We start from the raw sequence: 24,127 nt of genomic DNA, 5'->3' as shown, positions 1-24,127 counted from the left end.
TAAATCCAAAAAGTTAATATTTTCACGGGTTGATATTGACGCTTACAACTATTATTTAAAAAATATAAATACAAATTAGTCTACAAAAACATAAGTTAAAATTTTTTCGTAAGTATTGTCGTTAGTTACTTGGATAAGGACTGAATGAAATATATATTAGTTACTAATAGGCTGCTGCTGACAACTGCATTAAAAATGGAAGGTCTTTTTTCAAATTCAGATTCATATGTCTGCAAACGACCCAACAAAATGACTAAAGATCGCACCACAAAGGTTAGAAAGGATCTGATCGTTTTCTATTAACTAATAATGTCTGTCTTTTAAGAGGAAAAAACTTAGTTTTATGTTATTTTATTTCATATTATTTATTTTATTGTATATTTTATTTTATTTATTTATATTATGTTATTTTTATTTCATTAAATTTTTATTTATTCACTAATTCAGAAAATTTTGTTATATTACAATTTTTACTATTGATTTGGAACTTTGAAAATAATACAGGAATTTTTTCTTTACGTGTCTTGTATTCATTCATAAAATTTTAGTTGTACTTCTTCTAAATTCAATACCAATACTCCTAGAATGTTTCTATAATTTCTCCATAATTTTTTTTTTTTGATGCTCTTTTCAGTTCTCCTTGTCTTCTTCCTTTTTAATTATTAGGATATCCACATTCTATTCGAGAATCTCTAACTAATAAACAAGATTTAATCACTGTTGTAAAAATATAAGCTATATACTTACAAGCCTATTTAAATAATAATACATTAAGTGGATGTACTGTATGTACTGGATGTACTGGATGATCTGTTTGAAGTTCATATATAAGTTAACCGTCGATGAATGTAAATAAATTATTTTACAAGACTTTAGTTGAGATCTGATAATGAAATATATCTTTTATTAATATTTAAATATTTTTTAAAAAACATTTATTATCATTTTTGTTCAAACCTCCAGTTCTCTCATCAAACTGGAACTTTGTCACCGTCATGCCCTCACAACCAAAACATGGTTATAAAATTAGGTACTCAGTATATCGATTAATAACAATACCCAGTCACAGTGATGGCTAGTAACTGGTAAACATATGATATACTTAGCCCTACCAATATCTATAGTGATGGCTTAACTATCCACAAGTAATAACTACTCCGATCAATTTTTTATACAGTAAACGTTGAAGCTTAAATGTATATGGTGATAAATAATGAAAGACAAATAATATATAATAATAAATATAATAAATATATAATTTATTACAAATATATATAATAAATATTATAACAAATATATAATAAATATTAGATTGAGAATTCAAATGTATATGCTGGTAAATAATGAAGTGACAAATCGTATATAATATATAATAATTAATATATAACAAATATAATATATAAATAACAAATATATAATATGTATATAATACATTGAGAATCAAATAATTTTCTGTGTCTGTCCGTCACAGAGAATACCCAAAGGTTATTCGAAACATGTTTCCTTGTCCTCTACGGTTACCATTGACGCATTTCGCCTGGGAACTATTCAGACTCCATCAAAGTGCATCAAAAGAAAATTTAAGTATTTATGAAAAACGTCCGTCTATTTATGTCTTGTATTCATTTTTCTATCTCCTGTACGACTTATAAGAAATACTTACGATATACATATATATTTTTATTTATTTAAGATACCTTCTTTATGATTTTCACCTTCCCATATAACATATGAAAAATACATAACTATGTGCTCAAATATATATTTTAAGTTGCCTCTACATGTGTCTCCATACTTATTATATACATATACATCGTGCTTACATATTTTTCAACTTACAATTACACAGCAGTGCCTTCCTAGTCCACGTCAAGAGACTCGTATTGATTACCGATTAGTAATATTGAAACCAATATAAATGTTGTCCAATATTCAATGTTCAATAAAAATTTATCATCCATTGAGAATTTAAATAGTGTAGTCAAAGTTAAGTAGGGCAAGTATTAGATTTCGTTTATTTCTTAAATCTCCTTGCCCCAAAATGTGTCATCGGTAGATGGCGCGTTATTGCTGAAGAGCAGTTAATGTACGACATATAATACAAGCCACGTTTTTCTCATGTCGAAAAATTCCATGTTCTTTAATAAATAAACAAATAAAAAATTATAGACTTATGTAAATGTATCTACGTAATATTAATTTCTATTTGTTTGTACTTTAAATATATACAGAGTAGTCTGTATATGAAACTATATTGAATTTAATGTCTCTGCTCCGTTACAATTATTTTTAATCTTTTAAATTTATTATTTAATATAATACTATAATATTAATATACACAATATGCATATATTAATATATAATAGTATAAGAAATTTATATGCATTTAAAGAATACTTTTTCAGCATTACAGCTATCAAGATACCTGTAGAGAATAAGCCTAACTCTTCATTAGCTGTACTTACTCTTAGAGTCTTTGTCGTTTGAGCTGTTGTCTTCCATTTTGTCTTCAATAAACTACAATAATTCATTAATCAATAAATATTACTATATAATTTATTGACAAGCATAAGTATTCAATATTAGCTTACCTGTAGTAAAGTGTCTGCGGACCATTCTCCTTCCTCTGCCTGACTTATGAAGAAACTGCTCATTAATTTTATAAATTTCGACATTTTGGCTAATTAACGATTGAATTAGCTAAAATGTGTTTGAAAGAATTTAACACATTGTAATCGGAGAAAAATTTTGAATACTATTTGTTGATAAATTTTTTTTAAGTATTTTTTCTATCAAATCTTAAATATTCACATTTCTAAATTATCTACGTTTACTTATTTTAAAAAGAGATAACAAGTTTTTGATATTAAATATTAGTAATCATGATTATTGACAAGAATATAAAGGACGTAACGGACCATCGAAATATCTCTATTGATCTGCGCTGCATTGGGTTAAAAAGCATAACATTTGCAAGTAACTCGGTTTCTTTTAATCCTGAAGATCCTTATCGCCAAAGCATAACTCAATAAATGTCTAAATTCCATATCGGCTTACCTGTAATAAAATCTTGACAGTTTTCCTCACGAGTAATAGAACTGGTTTGGACTTTATGAAGTAGATGACGTGGGGCTAGAACAGCCCTATCCCCGCCGCTGCGTCAGTAAACATAAGTCTTTTCTGGTGAAAAAAAACATTTGAACGCTTATAATATAATGGAACTACGAAGACATCTACGCTTTTACGTTCATATTGGGCAGCATTCATAACGCGTATGGTTGATTATAGAAACCTCCATTGTCATTTCAAAATTACTCCACGTAATGTGACGTCAGAAATGTGTTTTAATTAACTAAGGAACGTATATATATTTGATATTGTAATTTATTTATATTTGTATATACGTATGATTTTCAAATTTTATTAACTTTCGTTTTGTTAGTATATATAACTCGTAAAAGATTCTATATTTAGGTTGACATGTAGGTAAATAAGTCAAGTAAGCTAGGTTAGATTAGGTTATACCAACGATCCTAATGCACTCACTTAGGTCTATAGGCTCTATAGACCGTAATATTAAAAATTTAATGCTTAAAACCACTTGGAACTTTTGGCAAGGCTTATAATGCTATTCAGAGTGAGGTCCTGAAGTTCGCTAAGATCCTAAATAAAGAAATCCCCTAACGCAAAGCAGATGGGAGCCACTTTCATTATCATCAGCTCAACTACGATTTAGTCTCCCTGTGGTTACCTAAATACAATGTAAATCTGCTACAAGACTGATATCGCCATGGGGCATCTCAATGACAGGCTTTGATTGTACATTATTAGAATGTGGCATGCAGCTGCCTGCAAATCGTTGAGTCATCCCATCTTTTGTTAAAAAGTTCGGCACAGAAACTCAGTGCCAGTTTGCATGATGTCAACGATATGCCCAGATCTTGCAAGTTTAGATCTTCCAAATGATTTCCTGAAGCACCCGCCTGGCTAGCTCAACTGCTTTGCAATTGCCAAAAATATCCCTATGACCTGAAACCCAGATTAGAAAAATATTGAACTGCGTCGATATCATATTTAGAGATATGTAGCAGTCAACGACTGTCCTAGATGTAAATAACATTTTACTAAAATAGATTCAAATTAATATACTTAATTATGAACTGCATTAGCAATATGGTGTGGGAGTGTACAAGTTATTTGCAGTGTATATCCGGCAAAACTTTAACAAAAAGTCTGTTTTCCTTTTAAAATTGAAAGTACTTAAAATTTTTTTTCTTGATATAAAATAAAATAAAAACTGCAAAAGTTATTTAAGTAATCTTTTATTTATATTGCATTATTTATACGCACGTCAAAATATTTACAAACACACTTTTGTATTGACATTTCCATTAATTTCACATTTTTCCTGACCAAAAACTCATTTCGTCCTGGATTTTAGCACCCAAATTAGCTTCAATTATTTTCCGTTTGTTAAAAAAGAAGTTTTTGATAAATTACAACTTATTCATTAAGTACACTGGAAAAAATAAGTAACATTAGTAACAAACAAATTATTGAGGATTGTGAAATTTCTTCACATATATAATAATACTACAATTAATCAATAGAATATTAAAAAACATATTTGTAGTGCACATAGCACTACATATAGTTCAAGGATGACAGAACTAATAACAGTTATAAATAATTTTCAATAGATTACGTATTGCATGAAAAACGGAAAGCACCCTATGGATAGAACCACTTTCTCTACCGATAACAAAGGCTGGTAAAATCGATAATAATATTGACATCATTACGGGAGTAATTCAAGAACGACTTTATTTACATCACTAAAATCAATATTAAAATAAATATCTTATTTTTTGCTTATAAAATTAATATACATAGGTATTGAAATAAATAGGGATGCCAGTTCTCAAACCGCGGAGCTCTGTCCTCATTTATTTATGTCCTTTGAATAAACAATTAAAGAAGAAAAACCGGGCTTCGGTTATTTAAAACTTAAATTGTTAATAAGTAAGACTTACTAATTTTTGTTAAAATTTTTATTATAAATTAAAAAAATATGGCGTTTTTGTCAAGGCAGGGGTCTATCTTCTAATATTCCACCTCTTGAATACGTTACTCCCAACGAACTAATAAGTACTTTTGCTCTAGGAAATCAATGTATATCTAACCTATTTCATCAATTTATTATTTCATAGACTTGTAGGATATCAAGAAATCAGTTTTAAAATGATTTGGATGAAAAATCTCAGCATGTTTAAATCCTAAAGTTAGCTAACTTAAAAAATATTTTTAACAGTGCATGTTGTGCAATTTAAATTAAAATCTGCTCGTTCGCTGTTATTATTTTTAAATAACATTTTATTAAAGCAATTTATTGCCGAAAACTTTTACTGGTTACACACCAGCGGGCATAAATACAACAACAACTACAGCAACAACAGCAACAACAGCAACAACAATGTGAGCAACAGCAGCAACAACAAGAACTGTAACAACAGTAACAGCGGACCCGCATGGAAGACAGCTTGCCATGGAAGATTGTATTGCCATGTGAGCTGCACTATGCCGCCAATCCCGAATATTATCAGCAACAACGCACTAAAGTGGAGACAAAATAAAAAGTACATAAAAGCTAAAAATAAAAGGAAAAAATAAAATAAAATTATTACCACTGCGACGCATATTAGAAAGTTTACGCACACGACGGCGGGTCTTTTGTCAGTTCAGACCGAAAACTTTGCTCCCATTATGACAGCACTGGGCAGAATATTGCCATGTATCCTCCGCCATATTTTCCAAAATTTTTTTTTGCTCTTAAGCTACTTCAGTCAAACAAAAAATAAAATCAAAAAAAAAAACACTACAGATAAATGTACGATAAAGACTTTCTATAGTATTAAAAAAAAGATCGTCACATCGGGGAAGCAGAGAACGTGGGGGAACGACACAAACACTCCACACTCCTCACTCCAAGCTCCAGTCTCCACAGACAAATCCTAATAAAAAGCGTTAATAGGATAATGTCTTAAAATTAATGCTTATTTTTCACTTTCTTAAGATTTTCTTTTTTATTGTTTATTTGTGCGTATATATTTCTTTTCGTATTACAACGCTACAAATAACGTTATTGGGAGGAATAAAAAGTTGATAATAAACTCCCTAAGTACAAAATTAAATTGTTATTTAATTTTTATCATGGCAACATTTGCACTTAGCAAATGCAATTTAGCCCAGCAACGAACGAAGCCATAAAATGTCGTCCTGTCGGTATCCTAGTTAGTATCCTAGTTTGTTGAATGGGTGTGGATGGATGCGTGTGGGCGTTGGATAGGCCGTAACTCGACAGCTGTCAAATGAGCTCAATAAAGCAGCAATTGCATATAAATTTCCGAAACCTGATGTATTGAGTAGGTGTGAAAACAATGCCAGACTAGCCAATAAACAAAATCATAATAATACAAAAGTCATAATTAGGCCAAACACAATAACCAGAAGTTTTTGATAAATTGTTAAAATATTCTAAGCCGGTCGATTAAGCCTTTAAGTCACCACTACTTGCTAGTGTAAAAAATATTGTATATTAACAGTTTCTAAAAAAGGTGTAAAATTTAACTATTATGTTGAGCCTTTTTCGAGTTAGTACATCTGGGCACTTTTACTCTATGATAGCTTGGGGGATTCTGCAGAGTCCCGCCCATCTTACTGACTAATTTGAGTATTCCTGATAATCTTCGTGATTATTCACTGATTGATCTAAGATCTGCGTACCGCCCCATGCGGTTAGTGATTACTCTGAGATTAGATAGTGCTAAGGGGAGCAGGCTGTCGGTTTTCGCATATAGCTTCATAGCTCTGTCCCTTTTGACCGGATCTATTCTAAGGTCTCTTAGCATGTCATTCGTGCGAATGTACCATGGTACTTTAAATTGACTTCCTCAGAAATACTCTAATACTAATTATTTTTACATAATTATAATATAAATAAATTAATTCCTCTTTAAAAGAAAAGTATGGAAATTCAACAATTAAAAATAAAAATATAATCAATTAATTCAATTATTCTACAGCTGGTTCATGATTTCGTTCTAATATGAACTCAATAAGTGAAAGTTCATTAACAAACTTTCACAGCAAATTAACAAAGCTCCAAGTTCGAACATACGATTCAATACGATTTCAGGTCAGTTGGCTAATGAGCGCTGACCCTGAGCTTCAAATTTGGCAGGGTACGTGCTCAATCCTTGGCACTTGCAGTCTGAAAAAAATTATTTACGAATAATTAAATACAAGAAATAATTCCAAGAGCACTGATGTTGGATATTTGACAATATTCGAAACAACTCTATGGCTAGCCAAAAATTTAATTAATTAAGAATAATTAAAAATTGTTTATTGTAGCAATTCACTACTGTTCGTCAAAACCCTTTATATTGAAAACAATAGTTTATATTAAGAATTTAGTTTCTATCGCAAAGACTCACATTTAAAATCAATATATTCATAATAGATTAATTAGGTGCTTTCGGTGGCTCGCAAGTGTGGCAAAAAACAGCATGCTGCCCTAAAGACGCTAAGCGAGACATTGGCATCACTGCTGCAATCTGTCAAGTGTTGTGTTTTAGCAAATAGCAAATCCTGTTTAGCCACTTCACTAATTCCCCGTTTGAGTAAACGGCGTAGAAAATCTTCCACGATTTATTCGAATTAAGTTTTGTGCTTACCAGTCGGAATTACTATATGTCGTTCAAGAACAGGAAAAATAATACTTTTTCGTTACCTGTTGTTTTTCTACTGACAAGCAAAGACATGTTACACAAAATATCAAGTCACGGCGAATATCAAACGAATTCGCTGAATTTTTGACGGCAAGTAAAAACGTCAAATGCTTAACGTTAGGAAAATAGTGTACGCAGATAGCCAAATTCGATATAAACAGTCTATCAAAAAGGCTAATTCCCCGTTTGAGTAAACAGCGTAGAAAATCTTACACAATTTATTCGAGTTAATTTTTGTACTTACTAGTCGGAGTTACTATATGTCGTTCAAGAACAAGAGAAAGAACACTTTTTCGTTACCTGTTGTTTTTCTAATAACAAGCAAAGACATGTTACACAAAATATCAAGTCACGGCGAATATCAGTCGAATTCGCTGAATTTTTGACGGCAAGTAGATAAAGTGTGGATTACACGCACGTACAATCATGGGATCAAGAATAAAGTGTGCGATATTCGCTTTTAAAACATTATTTATGTTTATTTGTTATAAATTTTTACAAATAATTCAAACTAAAAACCATTTTAAGAAAAATTTTTTATTCCCACGTAGCAAGTGTAAAGTATGTATATGTTAGACGTATTATTATTACTCACTTTTTGATCCAATCACATGTATTCAAATGCTTGTTTATAGTTTCTTCTAATAAAAATGAATCTAAGCCAAATTTAAAGCAGATAAACTCACACACTTTCCATGATATGGAGTACATATAAAGTTACCTTAACGTTACGTCAAAACCATGTGTCTGCAATTTTTACACTCACATTTTTATTCAAGATTGGAACTATTTTCCTTCGTATACATACTACTATTTCCACATATAGTACATCAATAACTAGGGACTCAGGGGAAATTAAGAACGAATCTTCAATATCAAATGTGTGTCCATAGTGCAACTCAATAAGCTCGAATAGTGCTACGTAACAGGAATGCCAGTTACGTCTACGTAATAGACATAATACAGATGAATTTATTGGAAGCACATTGCATGCAAATGTGTGAAAATTACTTTCAAATGCGTTCAAACTATCTTTATTAAGAGTTAAAGATTTTTATTTTGCTTGCAATGTTGAATTTTATTTACATTTGGATTTTATACTTTTTAGATAGAGAAACTCTCATTTTCTAACAATACAAACATCTATATTATTAACATTTTATTTATTATCTTTATTACTTATAAATACAGAAATACCTGTGTACACAATTAAAATTGCTTATTCTAAAAATAAGATATGACACAACAACGCTAGGTGTATTCTTTTGACATGAATGCTTAAATAGAACACATGTCGCTTAAACATTCACATGCAAAGCAAAAACAAAATTCGCCAAAATAAGCCCACTTTCCTGAAAGTACTTGAAGAATAAGCCACTCGCATTACAATGGTGCCAAATCTTAAAATTGAACTATCGTGAATGATATTTGGAAGAAGATCAGATGATATTTTAAAAAGTAATTTTTTAAAAAAATTTGTGAAAATGACTGATAGCTTAGTAATAGTGAAGAAGTTATTTATTTATTAAGCAGTTCTTGATTTTTTTTCTCTATTTGTACTTCTGGACCAATAAAAAAATGTATTGTTTCCTATCAATTGAAACTTAACATCTGATTCCTTATGACTAAATTATTGCATCTGTTAGGATTATAATGAATTTATATATTTATTTTTTTGCTAAGTAAAATTTATAAAGTAATGCGAATTATGTCGAATTCAATGAAAAATATATATATTAATTAAAGAGGTTAGCCCAGGCCCAATTGCTTCGTTATAACGCACAATTATGTCAGATTTTTGATTGTGTCGGATCTGTAAAATTAAATTAAATGTTTTTCCAACAGTGCACTACAGTATGGAACTGGTAGAGCTGGTAATATAAGTGAGAAAAATATTTACTTATATTTACTATTATTTACTATTATATACTAATACTTACTAATATATACTAGTTGTGCTAATATATGTTCATTTTTGGAAACAAATTTTTTATTGATACTACTATTTAAAAATTCAAAAAAATTCCTTAATACTTTATTTAAAATACAACAGGGAGTTTAAAAAATTTTTAATACCTTTTCATGCGACTTTCCGCGAAATTTCAAATTATACTTCAGTGGTAAATGCGGATAATATTGTTTGGCATTTTGTGTTTGATTGGCTTCCGGAATGGATATCAGCAAAGAGGTAATATACTAGTACTAATAATGTTTCTATAAACATTAAATATTATGTACTAATACTTGTGAATTATGCCAACAAACTTCTTGCGATAAGATAGTTTGAACTCTTATGAGAAATTTTTGGACAGATTTCATGTCATAATAACGATTACAATATATATATTTTATTAATATATATCTATTCTTGTTTACAGTTAAAGGAATACAGGGTTACTGGCCGCAAATGGTTAACTAAAAAAAGGAAGGAGTCGGTTAATTTCCAAATGAACGTCTTCGCCTCAAACAAAGGTGATGCAGAAACTGCTTTTTGGTACTATGCCATTAATATGGAGGATATTAAGAGGAAATATGCAGATCTTATTTCATGTAAGCGCATTCGTGGATCAACTCGTAGAAAGAAAAAGTTTGCATTTTGGATCACCTATGGTAAACGTACTGGTTTCAAAGACACAACTATGGTACAGAGAAATTATTGCGTCAATAAGGCTTGTACGCAATTATTATGGCGTTTGGGCGCCCGTCGTCGTGCTGCGGCAAGTTTCAAGGCGATTTTTGATATGGATACTGGATTTATTAGCGGAGACAATTTGTAAAATATTAATTTCCTATATTAAGTAATTCAGTTATGAATAAAGTTGAACATTAAAAATTACTTAGATTTTTAATTAATTATTAATATTATTAATTAATTAATAATAAAGCAATAAAGTGAATATTTAAAATTGCCATATGCAGCAAGCGCTTGACTAAGGTTTGTCTGTTAACCACATAATGATATCTACATAATAACAAAGAATTTATCTTTCATAGTTAGCAATAGTGTAAACTTATATAGTTAAACTGGCATCAACTATTTAGAAAAAAAATTAATTAACCAACTCCACAGCTCATACCAAGCGTCCTCTATAATAAATAATGATGGAAATGTGGAGGTATGTGAAGAATGCACTGGAATGGATATACAGTCTCGTTAACGCGACTGGAGCATTGTGAAGGACTACAAAAACCTTAGCGGTATTTCGTGTTGGATATATGTGATTAAATACATATATATACATTTCAAAATTTGGACGAATAGGTTGTGAAGAATTTTTGATTTAACTAGCACTCAAGGAAAAAGTTCGTGTGTAATAAGAATATTGTAAAGATTCTGATAAGCATATAAGACATTCAATCGTAGTCAGTCCAACTCCTCCACTTCAAGTTTTACAAAATTGTATGCTCTTATCTGCTTTTACGTCTTACAGTTGGTACCAATAGAGACGCTGTATAGATCATCTATAGGAGTGTTATTTATTATTATTAAAGAAAACTCTCAAGACGTTATTATGTGAATTTAGCTCTGCCTATTTTGCTAATTAAATTTACAAAGTTATTGAATCCATTCTTCTATTTGCAACGTTTTTTACAGAAAACTATTTTAAAAGAATGTAAGTTGTCTTTAATCCATTTCAATTATAAATAAAATACAATAAATTATAGTTTGGACCACATAATTTTATTGAAGCCAGATATTTAATATTTTTTATTAAATATAATTGTTTAGACAGTATTAGGTATTTACGCAGATCACAAAAATTTTCAAATTAAATTGAACAAATCAAAACAACTGATTATGATACCAAAAATTTAAGTAGATGTTCAAATAAGTAAATGTTCGCTGCTGATTAATTAACACATATCAGTCTTCTTTTAATAGTTCATCCCCGCTCTCGTCAGCATCCACAGTACCCGCTCCTGTACACTTGTTGTTATAAACTTCATTTAGAGTCATACCCTGAGCAGCAGGTTCTTTGCTTGAAGCATTAACATCATCTTCATGCAGCCGAATTATTAATCCATTCAATTTTGGACAAACCGAACAGCAGTACCTCGTCGTAGTTAATCATTTCTATGTAAATGCACAATGCCATGAGTGATTGGACTGCAGCCATTTTGAAGAACAGAGTAGCTATAGTATTGATTTCCTTATATTGCGAGAAAACAAGACATAATATTATCAGGCAGACTATTGAAATTTTATCAGTCAACGAGGCATTATTATTAACATCCGAAAAGAAAGCACACATACGATAATAAACGTGTTCAATGGGAATAATGAGTTTAGAGATGAGAGATCTTTTTGATTCCAAAATCATGTATGGAGTTTGACAAATTTCACAGCACAATTTGTTGTCAATATCTGCTTTGACCTTATACAATTCCCACTTTTTAAGGCAATCCTGATGTACCCATTTCGTATCACCTTTGCATTTACACGGATGTATAAAGGTACCTTCGTCGTTGTTATCGGTGGAGTCGAAACAAATTCTACACGTGTACATGATTTTCAAATTCAATAGGAATTGTCTACAAAAAACAAAAAAAAAACATTTTTATAAAAGATATATAAAAATGTAGGCATTATAATTTAACTAGAATGAATATCTAATAATTAAGTAAATATATTCATAATAACAAATAAATAAATTATTGCATACATAAATCCATAGAAATAATAATATTCATATTGATTTTATATAAAAAATAGTATTAAATATTATTATTCATATTTCGTCTGTTATATTTTTATATATGTATATAAATATAAAAATAAACAATTAAACAAATTTTATGTACATCAAGTAATAATAAATTAATAATTGAGTTAGTATTTAAAAATTAATGATAAATAAATTTATTTTAATATACTTAAAATAAAATTAAAACAGATAACTAATAATAGTTAAGTTCTAATAAATAAATAAATTATTATAATAGTTAAAAATATTATGGTCCATTAGACCATTTATTGCAACCTTTACAAACCCGATTCTTGGAAAGCCACACTATATTATCATATATATATATACAGCTTCTGACTAAATACAGACTTTAGTCATATAAGTATATTCTTAAGAAATATTTCTATAATTCTTTAAAAATTATTTTATACGATGACCTGATCGCATGTATAGGGTGAAGTACAGACGTATAGATGCACAGACTTCGTCGAACACATTAATCTGCAGCACTATATATAAATAGACAAATAGATATATAGGTGTATATATATAGATATATATAGATATATAGAACATATAGATAACTAAATACTGATTTAGTTGCTGTAGATGTATATGATGAAGAAAATATGTGAATCAAAATACCTAAGAAGTGATCTGTATCATCACTTCTTAGGTTCTGTAATACAGAACCCAGTTTAATTTTATTGTTCTTTTGGGACAGTCTTACAAGAGAGTAGGCCTAATGTAAGTGATGTTAACTAATGTTTGTTAAATAATTATCTTTATTATAGCATTTGAGTAAAACATAGAGATCTTAAGATTGATTCAGTGAAAAAATATATCAGAGACAGAGCTCTAAAATTATTCACTAAAGTTGATACGCTAATTAACCCCGCCCTAACAATCCTCAAGTCCACTTCTGAACTCTCAGGAAGATATGCTGATTTAAGGTCCGTCATCAACTAAGACAAATAAATGATATGATTTTTTTTTAGCCTATTTAAAGCCTAGTGTGGGGTAGAGATAAGCCCCCCAGCCATTATAGAGTAAAAGTGCGTAATAGCACTAACTCAAGAAGAAGAAGAAGAACCTATTGTCAGGTTTCGTATTGTAAAAAGGTAACATATAGTTTCATGAGTTTTAATTTATATTGAAGTCAAAGGTTGAAATACGTGGCTTTCGAAATTATTAAAAATAAAAATTATTTGAAGGAAGATTTTAATACAGACGATTTTCTTAGTTGTCGCACCTCTCTAGAGCTAAGTAAGATGTATACGCTATGACAAATCATTTTAGATTTAAATGAATTTTCTGATATAAAAGTAAGTCTTTTGACATTAAGCGGCGTCCTTTACGTTGGTGTTACTCTTCCATTCTCTAAACTATTAAAAATCTCTTATTTTTCGAAAAAAGAAGGTTGAACCTATTTTAAAGAATATAATAAAATAAATATCCTTTCTATTGATATTTTATTGATTATATAAATTGTAGAAAGTTTTTCTCTTTGAAAATACTGACTGAGCAGAAATCCACTTCCTGCATATTAAAGGTGCGTAATCTCTCAATTATCCGTAAGGATTTTGCTGTTATTCACTTTTACTGTGTGTTTTGAAAATCAATTTTGCTTGCAGCTATTACACATGCCACATCACAACAACAATCTCCCATTTGAACGTACTACAACAATGCTAAACTTTTCTCACCTAAACACTTTGAAATCGAAATGACAAAAGGATTGAGGAAAAAACCGTTAAGCAAAATCAGAGCAGATAATTTGCATGCAAGTCCTGTCATTGTCGAGTGCATGCACAAGTTTAACGTGCATGCGTTTTCGCAGCATCCTTTGAAATGTAATTTTCGCAAGTAGCATCTTCCTTCAGTGCGAGACAAGTGAATACTAAAAGTAGGTTGACAGTGCTTAAAGTCATTTTTAAAAAGTACTTTTCTGCTAAATTTAAAGTTGGTTTTGAATATAATGTCCGTTTTGTTTTACTTTTACCCATTGTCTTTATTTGAAGATTTCCTTTTTTATATCCTTCAGAAACTTTGAACGTAATAAAAATTTAATTTCATTCCAATAATGAAAGAACCCAGTCCACATCTGTTGTGTTAGGCTGAAAGGATTGTATAAACTGAAAGTAAAGTAAAGTAACCGTTTCTTTTAAAAATAATTTATAAAGAGGTTCCTCATAAATTTTTTTTCCCCATTGCAAATATATTACAACATTTAAACAGATTAAATGGAATGCAATAGTACAATTATCAATCTTTTCATTCTTATTATAGACAGATATCATAGCAACACAGCAAATTCTACTAATTTTTGAGATAATCAATTTTTAATCACTGTGATTAATAACACCGAAAGCACCGTTTATGAAAAAGTAGACAGCGGTTCCTAACAGAAGAGATATAGCAGTTTATCAAAATCCAGCTAGGCTAGGATACGCACTTATGCTTTCCCATGACATTATGACATATAATATTACATTATTAAAATAGTTTACCATAATAATATTATAATATACATTATTATTGTAAGACTTCACCTTTAGTACAACATTTATTGTTAAAGCTGCGAAAACCTAGACGAAGAAAAGACAATCACACATTGTAGACTGTTTATCTACTCATTAGTAAAAACAAAAGATCTGGAACACTCAACTCAATAGATTTAGTTTGTCTACGAAGGTTTCTTGTGCGGAATGTATTATTAAAATGGTAGATAAATGGAAATTATATGAGGCGGTAGAGTATATGTCGAACAGCCACTTCAACTAAGCAACTAACCACAATGGATGTATTGCATAAAACCCAAGCTAATCTAATCTTGGATATAATTAAAAACAAACTTGTGTTGTTGTTGTGGTTTCTTGAATTTGTGCTCTTGCGCACTTTTACTCTTTTGTGGCTGGGGGCTTATCCCTAGCCCACACTAGGCTTTAACTATGCAGGAACTCATATCGTTAATTTATCTTTTAGTTGATGGCGGTTCCTAATTCCTGTGGGTCCTGAGATGGACGTGAGGTTTGTTAGGAAGGGGTTGGGCAGCGTATCAGCTTTTGTGAATAATTTTAGGGCTCTATCCCTGATATATTTTTTTACTGAGTCGATCCTTAGATCTCTGTGTATATCTGTTTTTTAATATATCATGAAATATTAAATAAGCTTTTACTACAATATTTACGCCTTGACTTTAATCACAATAAACAAAATATGCAGTTATCGTAATAGTAAAAAAAAGTTATGACACATATATTTATTTCATATATTTTTTTATTAACTGTATATCTCTTATCAGTTCTGGTAAAATTAATTATCAATAGCACAAGTTGGTGAGTACTTCTATTACAATGTGGTAAAAATTATTATTGGAAAGTGTTTTTATCTAGTGATACTTGAATATTCTGCAGTGCCAGAGCGGTTCGTTCAATTTTTCCAATGAAAGTTTTTATTTTCCGATCAATTATTGTAACAAAGTAGGCATAAATCTTGATTAAAGTTACATCGATTTTAACATTTCTGAAAATTTAGTATTAGTTTTTGTCGTTTGGTTGTGTTTGAAAAACACATCTTGGATTAGAAGGACGGAAGGAAATCTGATACTTTCTGACAATAACTTAAACGTTACTAAGGTAAGTAAACCAAACCTAAACGATAATACTATAGTATTTGCAAATATTAAATGATATGTAACAGCCATAGATTTAGTATATAGTACCAATATTGGTTGTCTTACGTTGAGAAATGAGATATAAGAAAATTATCTACGGCGAGTGCCGAAAATGCCAAAAGCACATGATATTATACTCTTCCAGTACCTGCCACAGTTGCCACAAAAAAGAACTTCAATCATTAAAAAGACAGGTTACAGTAAGTTACTTTTCTATGGAACTATAATTATATTGTATTTTTTTTTCTTTTTTACTTATAACACATTTATTATGTACATATATACATATTTACATTAAATAAAATATTTATTGTTTCGATTAAATCTTAGAATGGTAAAGGCTGTTGCATCCATACACTTTTAAAGCAGTTTGAACATGTGAGTTACTATAATATTATTTATTTTCTTTATATATTATTTTAAAATGATTTATTCTAGTTAATAAGCTCTTCTTTCCACAAATATAGTAAATTAATTTTATTAGTTTTTAATCATTTTTCAACTACCTTCATTAGTCATCTTCGGGTTAAATAGTGATAAGTGACGAAATTATTGATGATGATGATCATCATTATCAGTACTTGTAAAGTTTTTAATACTTAATAAAAACTTAACTTCTAATAAATAGAAGATTGTTTTTCCTTGTAATTGAACTTTAACTTAAGTTGGAAATAAAAATATATATCACTTCTTCACACAAGAAAGAATAACGTAAAAATGTGGAATAAATAATGTCTCCACAAAAAGAATAGTAGCAAAGCTTCAAAAATTAAATAATTATATTAGTCGATTAGTTCTCAACCAATCTATTAGTTGTGTAGTATTCTTTTTCGTTATATATAATTGACTAAATTTTATATAATTTATTATTGTTCTTGTTTTTTTTTATTTTATTTTTATTTAGGTTCATTGCAATTGTGAGCAGAAGAGGCGATTTACAAAACCAACTTCAGACGTCCAAGTGGGCAATAAAAATAGTGAGGAAAATATCTACGTTAATCATTTCGTTAAACCTTTTAGTTTGTTTTCAAGTTCAGATAATAATAAAGATGTCTTTGAAACGAAGGAGTCATTATTTGAGTATAGAAAACCAATGAATTTGTTTGAAAACGCTTCACGTTTATCGGCTAACATACAAAAAAAACCCTTCGATCCAGTTTTAGCATTAGTTATAGTACAGAAAGCAGACCAAATGTTCAGTAACATCAAAGTAAAAATAGGAAAGCTGCAACCAAGTTTGAAAGTTTATGATGCAGCAAACAATGACAAGCTTCAACAATTATTGATGATTACGTTTCTTGTACAGAAAATCCTGGACGATCTTTTGAACTCAGCACTAAATGACAGTACACTAACTAATACTCGTAATGATACGCAAGCCACGGAAGTGATTTTTCAACTTTCACGATTAGTTGCAACGTCTACAGAAGTTATTAATAGTTTTGGAACTGTTGTTATTAGCCAAGTTAATAGTTTCCAAATTGCAAACAATAATGAATGCGACACACTTTTCAATGATGTTTGTAATATTCTCAGTACTGAACAGGCTTTATTTGATTTCGGCGATCTCTTAACGGATATACTAACCAATGGAGCGGAATCTCAAGACTTATTAACAACTGAAATAAGTTCCACGCCATCCGCTACTTTGCTATACAAAAACTTGGTGGGTGATACAGGATATCAAAATGAGAGTCCATTTGCTTTTAAACAAACTACGAAACCAGTGAATATATCTTCATTTGTTAATGAAAACGAAATGTTCGTCTTTTCAGAAAAAACCACGAGCGATGATGATTTTGATAAAAAAATTGATGGGAATGAGGTAAAGATTTGGGAAGCAGATGAGAAAACATCAGTAACGGAAATGATTGTGGGACCAATAGTTCTACAACTGGTAAATTCTGCATGTTTGGAATGAAAACTATGATCGTCTGAGATTATTCTCAAACAAATTTTTAAATAAACATTTGTGATATTTTTTCAATATTTGTGATTAATTGTAAAAAGAATTTGTTAAGAATTTAGTTATGTCCTTTGTTCTGATGAGCTGACAATTTAAATTTATTTCAATAATTGTTTAGTTTTTACGAAAATGTCAAGAGTTTTATTTAAACCAACTAAAACCGAGTAAATATATTTTTAATAATGTTCATCTTATACTTTGCAGGTTTAGGTCTTTCAACAAAAAAGAAAAGGTATATTAAATAAAGCATTTGTAAAGTATGTAAATCAGTATTTATTTTTTACTCATGCATTTTCAAAATATTTATAAACCAAACAATATCAAACCAATATTGAACGTGTCATTTGAAGTCAAAATTAAGTAATAAATTTTTTCAATTTTTTCATTTTCAAAGTGAATGCCGAATGAATCCAAGAAAAATGTTTTAGATACATTTCTACTTTATCATTTCATAATCTAAACATAAGTAGTGGAAAATATATGAGCAAACATATTTGTATCTGACCGAAGGAAAACAGTATTGCAAGTAAAATTCGCAATTTATTTTGGCTTCAGTTTTATGCACTAGAAAACTAGAATTTATTGTCTGCATGCTAAGTTCGTTTAATGTGCAAGCCTCTGTAGCAGCGGGGATATACTCGTCCTGGTATTTGATTGTGCGCTCCAAATCTATGGCGAAGTAAGCATCAAAAAATGCATAAAACACGTAAAAAAAATAAAGATACAAAAAAAAATTATTCTGATTCTGATCAAATAAAATTGCAATGAGAAATTATTCTTTGACTACTAGAACAATAAGCTAAATATTCATATTCAAAATAATCGATACTTTCCATACATGCTCAGTTTTCTTGAATCTGAAAATATAATCACGACTGCAGTTGCTCGGTATATACAATATATGTATATTAATTATAAACTGAACATAAAGGCATTGAACTAGGCATAAGCCCGGTCTGATATATATATATATAAATTATAAGCTGAACATAAAGACATTGAACTAGGCAATGGCCAGTCTATTTAAATTTTGTCATAGTCGATTTTGGTTAAGGAAAGGATTGGTAAAATACAATATCAACTAAATTCCTATTAACAAAATTTGAATAGGTCAAAGTAAACTTCATTTTCACCGATTATTTATACAAAAAGACGCATCTCTGGATACGCAATATAAGATTTTTAATAAAAAAATAATTTATAATTTTTCAAAAAAACCTTTTTGGAGACAGTAACTTTCTAAAACTCATTGAAACACAAAGATATATTAGCCACGGAATTAAAATATGCAAATTTGATATATTAACTCATACCTAAAACTTTAAATGAATTTTTTTGAAAAATATTCCGTCCCAGGAATACTGGGAGAGAATATTTTCTTGGATACACGACATACAAGCCAAAAGAAGTAGTTGCGCAAAAACACTGCACTGTTTACAACCACTTTTCAAACACAACAACCTTAGCGCGAAAGCTAATCTATAGCCAGATAATTAGACTAGCACTACTTTATATGTGTGTCGCGTATAGCAAAGCTGCCGACTCACTATCCAAAAGGTACAAGTTGCTCAAAATCATGCTCTTCTAAGGCTGTTCATAGTGCCATGGTACATCCGCACGAATGACATGCTAAGAGACCTTAGAATAGATCCGGTCAAAAAGCTATATGCGAAAACCGACAGACTGCCCTACTTAGCACTATCTAATCTCAGAGTAATCACTAACCGCAGGGTGCGGTAGGTAGACCTTAGATCAATCATTGAATAATCACGAAGATAATGAGGAACACTCAAATTAGTCAGTGAGATGGGTGGGACTTCGCAGTAGCCTCCCAGCCATCATAGAGTAAAAGTGCCCAGATGCACTAACTCGAAAAAGGCTCAACATAAACGACATTTTGACACGCCATATCTCATAAAATTTTGGAAGTAAGCTAAATTTGTTTTTCAGTTTTAAATTACGTTTGTAAGTTAAAAGAAACAAAAACGAACACCCTGTATATGCCAAACTTAAATGTGTTCCACTAAGTTTGAAATGTACTCTGTAAGCGTGCCGTATTTAAATATATTTTGTTATATACAATATTTAGTACACATTCACGATTTACATGTACAAGGCATATGTGGGCCAATGGGAATGAATATATTCGACAAACAACTTGTGATCCTTGTGTATCTATTGAATTGTACCATAAATTTTATAGTACTTGACATAGAACAGATAGACTAAAATTTGCTCAAGATTTAAGTGTTATGGAACAAAAATTTTATTAGATAAAATACGAGCGCTGAATTTCAGAAAGACAACCAGATTTACTTAAAAAAAAAGATAAGATAATACAAGATAACAGATAAACTATTATCCAATTTAATAACGGAGAAAAAATTAAATCTAATTTTCAAAAATTATACAATTGCTTTAGATAAGTACCAAACAGTTAATAGAATCGGGGGCTCCAATTGCATGTATATCAAAAAAACTTTAACTGGAGATATTTTGGTCTTCATTCATCAAATGGCTAAGTGTGTTCTGTTGATTGCGAATATGTCCCCTATACTAAAGATGATGATGAATTTCACTTTGAGACTTTTTACGATGCCTTTTAAGACTTTCTCAAACTCAGGTCTTCATATTCTAAATAGAATTATGAGTATTTTATTCGTCAGCTTTCAAATATGAAGCTCCAAGACTCTAAGTTGCACTGATTCATTAATAACAGATCCTGCCTATGCCTAGAGTATCAAGTACTCTTGTATAACAGCATCATAAAACCAATATAGACTTATGGTATTCAGCTGGTTGGGTTGGTTGGTTGGAGTGGCGGCCCTGTTTACCAGCTATTTGGTAATGCTAATGCTTCAAATATTGAAATTATCCAAAAAACACAGTTAAAAGTACTGAGATCAATCACTGGTGCCCCATGGTATATTTGAAATGAAAGTATCCACCGAGATCTACAAATTCCTTTAGTTAAAACTGTATTTGAAGAAAAATAAGAAAAAAAGTACTACATGTTAACCCCTTAGCTAAGAATCTCGCACTTCTATCCATTACTTCTGACCGTCCCGCCATTAAAATAGGTTTAAGTAAAAACTCCAGTCTTCTTTTTAGTAGCCTAATAGTGTATAGTATCTTAGTGCAAAATGTAGTATCTTTTATGTAAAGAAAAAATTAAATAAATTATTAATATTTAGTTTTTGCAAGCATGCAATATAAATGAAATTGCGTCATGAAATTTTCTCGGTTAGAGAAAGTGGTATATATAGCTATTGATAAGTATTTGACTTCCTTCCACCTTTGGTGTCAAATTTTAAAAAAGGTGCAAATTCCTATATTTTAAACATGAAAACTAGTTCAAGAACACTTTGTATGAATTTAGTTATGCTGAAATGGATGACCATACAGTGGAGCTTTGAACCATTTACATACTGCTAAGACTAGCTAAATTTGTTGACTTTATAGTTGTAAATTTCCTTTTGTTTCTTATTGTTTTCGTCCTTTTGTTTATTTGCATTGTGAGCGTGCTTTTTATCTTTGTACCTTAGAAATCTGAAAGCCAATTTGTGCTTGAAACCGAAGCAATGCACCATTACGGCTGCATACGTTATTGACACTGGCTGCTGCATTTAACATGCAACAAAACACCGTACCACTGCTGTGAGTATGTTGGATGTCCATCCGAGAAGGGTCATCTGTTTACAACATGCAATACGACTAGATATACCTTCAAATGTCATATCTTGTCTTCAACTTCAGCAATTTACTTCAGTGCTCAATTTTCTATGTGCTCGGCATATTGGCACACGAAACGTTTGCTCAAGTGTCACTACTAAATTTTATATCCTGCAAAATGCAAGAAAATTTTTAACCATTCATATCCTGCCACAATACGGACTACTAGCGCTCGGGTGCTTTGTAAGAGATTTTTCATTATTTGTAGTCGGAAGTGACTTTAAGAGGATTATGTATTGTCAAGGTGAATAATTGATGACAATTTCTGTGGTGTCTTCTGAAATGTTTCCTGCATTTTCCTAACCATTTTGCTTTTTTTGTATTTTATTCACTTTCTTTTTATTTAAATGTTTGCAGTTTTTCTTCGTTTTGGATTCCTGTTAGTTTACAGCTTGTTACTTTGGTGCTTTGAATATCAAGTTTTTATTTAATAAAATAGGAGAACCATGCCAAGAAAATGAACCATGTGGTCTTTTGCCACAACTTAACTTAGATAGTTAAAAACTTGATGGCATGGAAGGTTGACGACCAATTTTACTCATGGTAATTACTTATACCATTTTTCATAAACATAAAAGTTTCACTATCCACAATAAAACTATAAAAGGATAGGCAATCTCTATTAATAAATGATAGGAATAACGTTAGGGTGTGTAGGAAATAATAAAATATTAATTGAAAATATGCAAAGAAAATAACTAACTTTTGAGTTAGTTATTAAAAAGTTATTAGATTGTATCAGGTTTTCCTTAAATAAACCAAATTCTTTAAAATCAATAAAGTAATATGTAAATAACTAACATAAACTCCTATTCCGGATGATCAAGCAGTCGACTGTTTGTTTTCGATGTAAAGTAGACAATAAAATTTGTTATTTGAAAAACATCACGTTTCCATTCAAAATTGAGAAGATTAGAAAACTTTCATATGAAAAAAAAACTAAAAATAATCATCTATAAACTCTGAAAATATTGAATACTTAAATAAAAAATAAAGAGAATTGTAAACTCCGGAACGAAAATATTAAAATAATAACAACGGCATCACTTATCTTTAAAAAGAAATGCACTCTCTCAAATCTAATGCGCGGAAGATATGCTTCAAGTCTTCAAAGTATACTTCTATAAAATGATCTGAATTACTTATCATCAGAGTTCAACGGAGCTCTTATTACATTATATCATCTAAATGATCGCAGGCACTTTTGATTGAAATTGCTATAAATATTAACCCGCGTTTGATCAAGCAAAAAAGAAGACGAAGAATAAAAAATAAAATATAGATTTTTTTTAAAAGTACAGCAACCTTGTTGTGATACCACATAAAGACGTCAGACTTGTGACAGATTTGTTGACGGGTCACATTCGTTTAATCATACTTATCGCAACTGTATGTAGGATAGTAAAAGTGCCTCAAATCTGCCTCGTTACTGTCTAACGTATGATAGGCAACGATTGACTTTGCTGGGGGTCAACTTTTTAGAGAATTTTGATCGGTTTCAAGATTTACCTCTAAATTTTATTTTAGGTTTTGTTGAAAATTCTAAATGGCTTTTTAACCTTTGAGTTCTAATACAGTAACACACTGGGCCGATAGACATAAGTGGATCCTTAGAATTCCTAGATATTACTTTTAAGCAAATTCTAACACTGCAGATCACATTACAAAGGGAATGCTATGAATCTATCAACAATGATTATAAGTTAAATACTAGAATGATTGAAGATAATATTTTTATATAACAGTTTTCGAAACGCTTAACTTAAGCAGTGCCTTTTTAAAAAAAGTTACTGCGATATTGACAAACTATTAGACCAGATTCACCTTCACTCGTCAAATTGTATTTATTTTATATTTATTTTAATTTTAATTTTAATTTTTTTTTTGTGAAAGTGAAGCGTTTAACGACGAAAAAAAAGTTAGAAGGGTTCGAATAGAAATAAAGAGGCCACAACAAAAATTTTAGTTAATTTATTGAAATTTGGCGGACCATACAACGCATTTTTGAGTATTACTAATTTTTTTTATCAGTTTTATTAGTTTATTAGAAATCATTTAAAGCAGCCGTGCAAAGGTTATCGTACCTTATCATTGAGGTCTATAAGATATCCATCTATAAACGTAAGGTATGTTCAAATACACTTGCCTGCATTTTGTGCATTATATATAGTATATATATTATCAGCTTAAAAGTGTGTTTTTTTTTTCAAATAGACAGAATTTTCATTTCAATGCAGGTCTTTTTTATGTCGTTTGAAGAACAAAGATGTAGTGA

General features: G+C 30.1%; 2 protein-coding genes and 1 long non-coding RNA gene across 8 annotated transcripts; 2 read left to right on the top strand and 1 right to left on the bottom strand.

The window, feature by feature from the left end:
* Nucleotides 1-597: 597 nt before the first annotated feature.
* On the bottom strand, nt 598-2,769 carry LOC119689309. 3 transcript variants are annotated; one of them, XR_005253400.1, is made up of 5 exons: nt 2,592-2,769; nt 2,466-2,517; nt 1,840-2,138; nt 748-883; nt 598-692 (listed from the first exon to the last, which is right to left on the bottom strand). It is a non-coding gene; the product is annotated as an uncharacterized LOC119689309 (long non-coding RNA). The 3 variants fall into 3 exon arrangements; XR_005253398.1 differs by having other exon boundaries at nt 602-696; XR_005253399.1 differs by having other exon boundaries at nt 602-696; nt 748-810.
* A 7,122-nt stretch (nt 2,770-9,891) lies between these two features.
* On the top strand, nt 9,892-10,626 carry LOC119689308 (60S ribosomal protein L18a-like). The gene is made up of 2 exons (XM_038104113.1): nt 9,892-9,978; nt 10,169-10,626. The coding sequence occupies exons 1-2, from the start codon at nt 9,961-9,963 to the stop codon at nt 10,565-10,567; spliced, it is 417 nt and encodes a 138-aa protein (XP_037960041.1). The 5' UTR covers nt 9,892-9,960; the 3' UTR covers nt 10,568-10,626.
* A 5,393-nt stretch (nt 10,627-16,019) lies between these two features.
* On the top strand, nt 16,020-18,268 carry LOC119689307. Of its 4 annotated transcripts, none has more exons than XM_038104111.1 (5): nt 16,020-16,116; nt 16,181-16,354; nt 16,485-16,532; nt 17,059-17,131; nt 17,192-18,266. In XM_038104111.1, exons 2-5 carry the CDS (start codon nt 16,229-16,231, stop codon nt 18,073-18,075), a joined length of 1,131 nt encoding a protein of 376 aa, XP_037960039.1. In that variant the 5' UTR covers nt 16,020-16,116; nt 16,181-16,228; the 3' UTR covers nt 18,076-18,266. The 4 variants fall into 4 exon arrangements, with proteins under 4 accessions (XP_037960039.1, XP_037960040.1, XP_037960037.1 ...); XM_038104112.1 differs by having other exon boundaries at nt 17,059-17,820; nt 17,930-18,063; XM_038104109.1 differs by having other exon boundaries at nt 17,059-18,266.
* Nucleotides 18,269-24,127: the final 5,859 nt, after the last annotated feature.

Source organism: Teleopsis dalmanni, chromosome X, assembly GCF_002237135.1.
Source record: "Teleopsis dalmanni isolate 2A chromosome X, ASM223713v2, whole genome shotgun sequence".
Taxonomy (NCBI): Eukaryota; Metazoa; Arthropoda; class Insecta; order Diptera; family Diopsidae; genus Teleopsis; species Teleopsis dalmanni.
Note: the sequence above shows the minus strand (reverse complement) of the source record. Positions and strands in the feature narration are given on the sequence as shown.

Coding starts and splice junctions, on each gene's coding strand:
- LOC119689307 (XM_038104109.1), top strand. CDS start 16,229: ATGAGATATAAGAAAATTATCTACGGCGAGTGCCGAAAATGCCAAAAG. Junction 16,355..16,484: donor CATTAAAAAGACAGGTTACA/GTAAGTTACTTT, acceptor ATTAAATCTTAG/AATGGTAAAGGCTGTTGCAT. Junction 16,533..17,058: donor TTTTAAAGCAGTTTGAACAT/GTGAGTTACTAT, acceptor ATTTTTATTTAG/GTTCATTGCAATTGTGAGCA.